This window comes from Paramisgurnus dabryanus, chromosome 18, assembly GCF_030506205.2.
Source record: "Paramisgurnus dabryanus chromosome 18, PD_genome_1.1, whole genome shotgun sequence".
NCBI classification, from domain to species: Eukaryota; Metazoa; Chordata; class Actinopteri; order Cypriniformes; family Cobitidae; genus Paramisgurnus; species Paramisgurnus dabryanus.
Window position 1 is genome coordinate 2,341,967 of NC_133354.1, and position 8,834 is coordinate 2,350,800.

The 8,834-nt window shown below is 36.8% G+C and overlaps 2 protein-coding genes across 2 annotated transcripts; one reads left to right on the top strand and one right to left on the bottom strand.

Moving 5' to 3' along the window:
* LOC135721337 (proteinase-activated receptor 1-like) lies at window positions 1–1,244 on the bottom strand (the record flags this gene model as incomplete). Its single annotated transcript, XM_065243524.2, has 1 exon — window positions 1–1,244. A coding segment is annotated over one exon (1,098 nt), but the record flags the coding sequence as incomplete, so codon positions are not given.
* Window positions 1,245–4,319: 3,075 nt separating this feature from the next.
* On the top strand, window positions 4,320–7,725 carry LOC135721577 (proteinase-activated receptor 1-like). Its single transcript, XM_065243926.2, has 4 exons — window positions 4,320–4,382; window positions 4,708–4,755; window positions 5,903–5,980; window positions 6,434–7,725. The coding sequence occupies exons 1-4, from the start codon at window positions 4,322–4,324 to the stop codon at window positions 7,561–7,563; spliced, it is 1,317 nt and encodes a 438-aa protein (XP_065099998.1). The 5' UTR covers window positions 4,320–4,321; the 3' UTR covers window positions 7,564–7,725.
* The last annotated feature ends 1,109 nt before the right edge of the window (window positions 7,726–8,834 follow it).

Consider the following 8,834-nt stretch of genomic DNA (forward strand, 5'->3'; position numbering starts at 1 on the left):
TTTTGCAGCACTTAATTTATTGGGGCTCATATTGTGGTTTTAGGCTATTTTTCAACCAACAGCACAATAAAATCTCAAATAATTACAACAGCTCTTTAACTAAACATTTCACACTTAAAGTTAAGCTTGGCTGTACTCAGTGCTTTTCAATAGGTTTGTGTGTTTGATGATGTGCTTTCTGTTTTTGTCCACCAAAACACAGAGCTGATTTTCTCTCTGCACTGTGATGATCCATAGTAGTACAGCAGAGGATCCAGAAAAACACTTGAGCTTCCTGCACACACAGCCAGCATATAATATTTCCCCTCTTCGGTGTGACCTCCTGTGGCCAGACGAACACAATGATACAACAGGATTGCATTTGATGCTGCAAAGCAAACCACAAACTCTGTCAGCACGGCGATCGCCATAATCACAGCTCTCTTTCGATTATCTGAGGTTGATGATGATGATGTTGCTAAGTGACCAGATTTGACCCTGAGGGCATATATAATACTAGAGTAACACACCAAAGTGATGACCAGCGGCAGGAAGAAGTAAAGGCAGGACAGAATAGAGAACAGGTAGTAATACAACTTTATGTGGTACAGCACATCGTGGCAGGTGACGCCCAAATCCTTAATGTTGAACGTTTGCGTTATAGAGAGAAGTGGGGCTGTGCCAGCAATTGACAGTAACCAGACCAACACACAAACGTAAGCAGAATTCCTCGTTGTCCTCCAAGTCAGAGAGGCGATGGGGAAAACCACAGCCAGCAGTCTGTCCACACTCATACACATCATCAGCAGTATGGAGCAGTACATGTAGCAGTAGAAAGCAGCGCTTAGCACACGACACGCCACCTCACCAAACACCCAATCAGATCCGTTCAGATGATAGTGGATCTTCAGAGGAAGCAGCAGGGTGAAGAGCAGATCCACACACGCCAGGTTTGACATGTAGATCACAGCCGGTTTCTTTTCTTTAATCTTACAAGTGAACGTCACCAGAGCCAATGCGTTTAGGGGCAAACTAATGAGGAAGAGGAGGATGTAGAAAGAGGGCATGACATGTGTGACCAGCAGGCCTTTGAGGAAACGCACATCATCGGCTGAGATAGGGATTGTCTGTGAAGTTTGGTTGCATTTTACTGCATTTGTTGCATTTGTGCTGTTAAATGGACGTGCAGACCATGGTTCCTCTGGGATGACGGCAATCACTGTTAAATCAAACAAAAACACAGTGGCATAATTGAAAGCTATAAAGGGTTAAATGAAGTAAATTTACAAGATTTAACAGATTAATCTATCTAAATAAGAGAACCAGTTCTTCCATCATCAGAAGAAAAGGTATAACAAGTTCCTATGTTAGGTACAAAAGTGTCTTTGTCTTCATTACCTTTAAATCATCTCAAAGTTGGTAAAATATTAGCAGAGACTTAAAATAATGCATAAGAACACAAATGTTAACATTAATATTTGGCTTATGATGGTGGGTAGTAATGATAATATAATAATGATTTTAAGGATTAGTCATGTCATCAGATCACACATATGACAAACTCAGATCATACAGTGCCTCAAGAAGTTGGATACTGTACCGGTGCTGAAATTGTTTCCAGAATAGTCTTCATCATAAAGCTCATAGGTTTCACTTGAAACAGTGATATTGTGCTCTGTAATCGAACAAAAACTAATTTTATATAAAGACTATTAAAAGACATTTACTGTGAAGCTTTGAATATGTTGAAAAAATATGACAAAATGTATTCTTTTTAAACAGCACACACAGAGTCCAGAACAGTGAATGATAAACCTGACACTCAATATATGATCCAGTCAAAAGGTTTCAAGTCAAAGCATTAAATTCATGAGATTTACTTACCTCTATATGCACTGCATAGATGCATGAGTAGAATCGAATGCAAGATAGTTTTAACACCCATGAGTGACAAACAGATGTTGCACAATAACTTGAACAGAAGATTGACAGACAGCTCAACTTCAGTCCTGTCTCTTTGTCGATGACAGGATGTGTGTTATAATACATCGATGTCACTATTTAGCCTGAAGCGCGAGAGAGAGAGAGAGAGAGAGAGCTGACTGCTTTGGGTGTGTCTCCTTTAATTAATGATACAGTATATATGCATGAATTTCAATTTGTTAAATTACTGACAGTCAAATAGCCATTAATTGCAATTTACATGATTAACAATGCATTTAAATGGCTTTCAAACTTAATTTTGTTGAAAACCATTAGCTGTTACTCGTCACTGGATGTTGCATCTCCAGGAAAAACATTTGGGTATGATTAATCTATGGAGTTGTGATAGTTCAAATTTCGTAATTGTAAAATAATCAGCTGTGATAATTATGTCATTTGCATATCACAGATATGTAAAACTAATAAATAAAACAGAAGTGAGGATTATTGGCTACTGGGTTGGAAAAGGTTATCTGATAATGGATATCTAGGAATATGCAGATGAATTGTCTTACTCTTTATTGTTTAAGGGTAGAATCCATGTTATATCAAACTTTTAGAAAAGTCACATTCTTTCTGTTGATGGGGCAAATCCCCTAATACAGCATCTTGTTTGTTATGGGTTAATAGCAAATGGATACTAAGGGTCCAGTGACGTTACCACACTTTAAATCACATCCTGCATCTCCTCACAACAGTTGCGCTCAGTGAAGGAGTCAAGGAGCTTTGCACTTCTGTCTATAATCAGTTGTGAGTTCAAAACTTAAACTTAACTTGCTTACATGCACGTGCGCTCAAACCTTTAACGGTAAGTACATATGAATTATGCATGAATTTAACTATTTAACTTTGTCTCGCTGGTGCGTTTTAAGTAGAGTTCAGATTCGTGTTTGAAAGCAATGCTTACTTGCTGGTAAGAATGATGGTATAAACAGCCACACATTTTCTCAGTTGTATATCTTGATGACTTGAACATTTGCTATTGTAGCAGCACAATGCAACAGCTGTTGTATAAGAAAGTAATAGACAAACACTGTTAGAAAAAAATGAAAAAAAATGTATACCCTAGCTGTCACTGACACTTTTTAAAGATATTATGTACCAAGATTTAAACAATTGGTACCAATATATACATTTGAAGTACTACTATGAACTATTTGGGGCAAAGGTGTACTTTTTGAAAGTGGTATTGTTGTATTTAGCAAAGCACATAAGGCAATGAGCTGCTGTCCTGCTCACTGATTGGTTACATTGATCTCTGTTTACTTACATTCGACTCAATAAACTGGATCGCCAGATCTAACCTTAACTATTTGTGTGCATACTCAAATCATTGTAAATTACAGAATTTTTTTGAAAAAATAAAAAAATAAGACATTTAATCACTTATAACTTTTCAAACTATTACGAAAAATCCAGTTCCTAAATTTCACAATACAATGTCTTTCTTTTGGAAAAAAAGGGCATTTATGACCAACGTTAGGTAAATAATACATCATATAATTCAGTTTAAATGTTTTAAATGAATAAATTAAACACAGAATAAAATATTTGATGGATTACAGTACTGACAGAGTTGATAGGGAAGCAACAGAGGTTGCAATAATAATTTTTTCAAACAACTGGTTATCAAAACAGTAAATTAAGATGCTAAACAAATTTATGAGGTAATATTTATTTTAATTCAACATATTTTCTCACTGCAGCAAATGTAAATATGTTATATATATAAATCAAACAAATCAGGCCAAATATACATGTAGACATGGATGTGACATGCAGTCAAAACGTATAATTTCTCAGAGAATGCATTTATTACCAATAAAAAGTGAAAAAGTAAGTATTTGCCATTGTATAGTAACTCATATTTGCAATCTGCCGGTCGTGAGACTCGAACCAGCAACTCTCACGTTACAAGCCCAAGTCTCTAAACCACTAGACGACTGCCTATATAGCAGATATTTGTGTAACCATTTTTAAATACAATGATATGCAATGGATAATTGATTATTTAAACATATTTATCTCTATAGCGGACCAACAGGTTATCCCTTGGGTTAAATATTATGGCATACACACCCCTTTACTCAGCAAAGATTTTAAGAACATAAAGAATTGTTGCTTAAGGCTTGAGGTCCTAACATGTTGTACTATGTCTGTTAGCCCTATATTTGTATTACAGGAAATCTTAGATTTTTTTTTATAGCAAATTATGTCCTTGTGATCTACTTTTAATTTAGTGAAAAGCTACAAAGAAGACATTATTTAAAAGAAAGCAGATTTTTTTAATTGAAGGTGTGTCTGTCTGAAGATTCTGTATTTGAAGTTGTTTTTGTTAAATACTCTCTCTAGGTCAATCATGGGGTGGAAAACAATCTTGTTTTTAATAATAGTTGTTCATACATGCACTGGAGAGAGTGGTAAGTACATCTTAAGATTTTAAGAGCTGTGAATTGAATTGTTTTCAGATTTATGCTGCATGAGCAAGGATTGTTTATATATTGTTTAAGGATTGACTTAACAAAGCCTCAGATGTGTTCTGTTCCCTTTCGCGGGAACTTCAATGCTGCGTCAGAGCTGACACTATGGGGAACGCCTACAGGGTGACGGCTTCAACTCTGACGCAGCGTCTCGTTCCCTTTCTCGGGTAACAAGGGTTACATACGTAACCCAAGACGTTTTTCTTCTATGTTCAGTAGGGAGAGCATTCACTAATATGGTTGTGTTTTTTATGTTTGGTTACAGGCACAGGTACGAATCCTCCATATCAGGATGGGCTAACTGAACACATTGGTAAAAAACAACATTTTAATTTTTTTATTTGAAAGCAATAATAGACAGTGCATTTGTGTTTTTACATATTTTTTTAATCGATTCATGTTCATTTCCAGTTAACCAATAGACCACTATGGGTGAGAGCAAAAGTAAATAGTAAATCTCAGTGACATTTCAAATATGTAAGTTTCCTGAGTATAGAGGAGATAGGGACACATAGACCCTTTTACTGTTTGTACACAATGATGACGTGGCAACGTATGCGTGCGCATATTGGCAACGGAAGTACGGAAAGAATCAGCAGTGAAGCAACACAGAGAAAGTTATTTTAAAAAGTTAACTTTATCAACTTTTTCAACACTGCTACCACATCCGTCTACTATAGGGGAGCGGATAGAAGACGTTAGCAGATGGCCAAATATAAAGTCGCCAGATACATACAGTATATACGTATATTAGTATATTATATTAGTGCAATCAAACGCAACAACCAGATGTTTTGATGCTGGGAAACCATTTTGATAAACTTTCTGAGTTGCTATAATGTTAGAACCAGTGAGTAACAACTTTGCCAAAAAGTGCGCGCAGGCTATTTGATCAAGTGGGCTGTAAAAGGGTCTATAGGATTTGCATATCCTTCAACCAATAAATGTGTTTGTAATATTATTATTAATAAACCATATATTTTCTAAAATCTAAAAAGTTTGCACAGAGATGGTAGTAAAAAGCAATGCTAAAGTCAAGCCCATTGCACTGAACGAGCAAAGCTCAAGCCGACTCAAGATATAAAAAACGCAAAGCTGTAATGTAAAGTCACCTGTCACCGAGACAGCAAGTAGACTTTGAATCTGAAATAATACGTGCATTAATAATGAATTGGCATCTACATGTATTAGACATAGGTCTGAAAATCCATTGATAGTATTTCTTGACTCTTGTTACAGACCTCAGCAGTTTAAATGTTTGATAGTGTCATGAGATTGTTATCCATATATAACTAAACTCTTATATGTTTTGTTCTTTGCTTTAAAATACCATTATTTGAAGTAATGCATTAATAGATTTATTCTGCAAAGACCTCTAGGAACATGATGGAAAATTGATGATCAACATCCAAAAAGATTGTACTTCTACTAATGCATGCAAAAACCTTGTGTTTAAGCAGTTTTTTGCAGTTTTAATGTTCATATGGAAATATCGAGGAAGGAGTCAACAGACAAGACGTCACCCGACTGTTCCTCAGGTAACTAAACTCATACAAAAACATACCTGCATTTTTTCTATACAAAATATACCAATAAACCATCATTTTTAAAGTCATTTCTGAATCTGTCCATACACAAATAGTAAGCATTAATTATCAAACTTCACACTGATGAAAATATCAATACAGAAATAACATAAAAGTATAGTTCATTTGATTCCTTACTGAAGAATATGTTAAAATAAAATGAAAAGCTGTGTGTGTGCGACATAACTTAATTCATATTCACTTGTCTATTATAAAAGTTTATATGCATGTATTTTTATATTATCATATCATTTTATCTGCAGATATCTTTAGTTAAAGCAGCTTAAAATTAAATATACCATAATGTGATTCCTAAGGAGGCAGTAACATAAATGTTGAAATAGAAAATTCAAGTACCATTCAGAGGTAAATATGATATTATGTTGTACTGCTGTCTATTTACAGGTCAAAAAAATCTTAAAAATGAAAAGCCAAGCTCATTTTCTCATGAAATGGAAAAGATCAACACTACACATCCGTATAACAGCACTGATCTGGGTGCAGTGAATTTAATAAAAACTACACAGACTGTGATAACATTTTCAATCTCAGATGATGTTGTGCATTTCCTCAAAGGCCTGTTGGTCACACGTGTCATGCCCTCTTTCTACATCCTCCTCTTCCTCATTAGTTTGCCTTTAAATGCATTGGCTCTGGTGACGTTCACTTGTAAGATTAAAGAAAAGAAACCGGCTGTGATCTACATGTCAAACCTGGCGTGTGTGGATCTGCTCTTCACCCTGCTGCTTCCTCTGAAGATCCACTATCATCTGAACGGATCTGATTGGGTGTTTGGTGAGGTGGCGTGTCGCGTGCTAAGCGCTGCTTTCTACTGCTACATGTACTGCTCCATACTGCTGATGATGTGCATGAGTGTGGACAGACTGCTGGCTGTGGTTTTCCCCATCGTCTCTCTGACCTGGAGGACAACGAGGAATTCTGCTTACGTTTGTGCGCTGGTCTGGTTGCTGGCACTTGCTGGCACGGTCCCACTTCTCTCTATAATGCAAACATTTGACATTAAGCATGTGGGCATCACCTGCCACGATGCATTGCGTCACGAAGACCCAGCAGATCAGACGTACATGAACCTGTTCTCCATTCTGTCCTGTCTTTACTTCTTCCTGCCGCTGGTCATCACGTTGGCGTGTTACTCTACTATTATATATGCACTCAGTGTCAAATCTGGTCGCTTAGCAACATCATCATCAACCTCAGATAAACGAGGAAGAGCCGTGATTATGACTATTGCCACAATGATAGAGTTTGTGGTTTGTTTTGCAGCAACCAATGCAATTTTGTTGTACCACTGTGTTGTTTTGGCCACAGGAGGCATCAGCGGGGAGGGAAACGCATCATATATGGCTTACATGTTAGCTGTGTGTGCAGGGAGCTCAAGTGTTTTTCTGGATCCTCTGCTGTATTACTATGGGTCGTCTCAGTGCAGACAGAAAATCAGATCTGTGTTTTGGTGGAAGAAAACACAAAGATCTACAAAGTTATCAAACACTGCTGAGCTGTGCATACAAACATAATTGTGTTAATGTGTAAAGTGCTGATTAATCACATATAGTTTGCATTGTAATGAATGCTTTTTGGCTTCATGCTAACACAAGCATCTAACAGTTAAGCAGTTAAACAACACAGCAATTGTTATTATATTGTGTGTGTACCTTGTAAAACAAAGTCTATACATATAAAGCATGTTCAGTTATTATGCAGAATGTCAGAAACGTTTAAATTGTGTAAACCAAATAATATTTAAAGTTTTATTTAAAAAAAATTGTGTGAGATTGAAGGATTGTGTCCAAAAAAAGAGGGCATGGTATCCTCAGGGTGAAGAGGGGCAGGGCGAAGTGACTTTTATAGTTTTGTTTTTATTGAAATTATGTAAGATTCTTCAGAACCCAAACCAACATTTATCAGTCTCTCAATATAAGCTGTTCTTTTTGTGGATTATTCCCTTTTTCCCGTGGGGTCTTCATTTGCATGTTGGTCTGTATTAAAATTCTGAATGTGGGCTTTGTTGGCATTATAATAGACAATTTATCTCAATGATAACTCAATTGACGGTAATGTCAACATTTTAAGCCACATGAGAGATAGAGCACTCAGAGAGAATCAATTACAAACTCTCCGAGAAACTGGTGAAAAACATAAAAGTCCTGTGAGAGCGATTAGAAAACACCTGGAGCAGTCTCCTCTCGCGATACTTTGATATTGGCCATGAGGCAGCAAAGCAAGCCCAAATCATGATGTTCCCTCCACCATACTACACTGTTGGGATGATGTTTTGATGTTGGTAAGCTGTGCCCATTTTGCGGCATACATTTTTTCCCAAAAAAATCAACTTTTGTTTATTCAATCCATAAAATATTTTCCCAGTAGCACTGGGGTTTGCCAAGGTGCTCTTTTGCAAACTTCAGGCTCACAGCAATGTTTTTCGGGAGAGCAGCAGCTTCCTCCGTCATGTACTGTCATAGACACCGTGCCTGTCCAAAGACTTGCGTATGGTAGACTCAGTGATGTCTTCAAGCATTTAGCTGTTACTCGTGGGTTCTTCTTTACTTCATTGAGTATTCTGCATGGTGTCTTAGGAGTCATCTTGACTGTGCGCCCACTTCTAGGAAGGGTATCTACAGTATCAAACTGTCTCCATTTATAGACAATTTGTCTAAGTGTAGACTGATGGAGGTCTAAACATTTTGAGATTGTTTTGTATCCCTTTTCAGCCTTATGGAGTGCAACATCTCTTGATCAGATATCTTTATAAGAGCATGGTTCAGAAGAGCTGATGCTTCTTTAG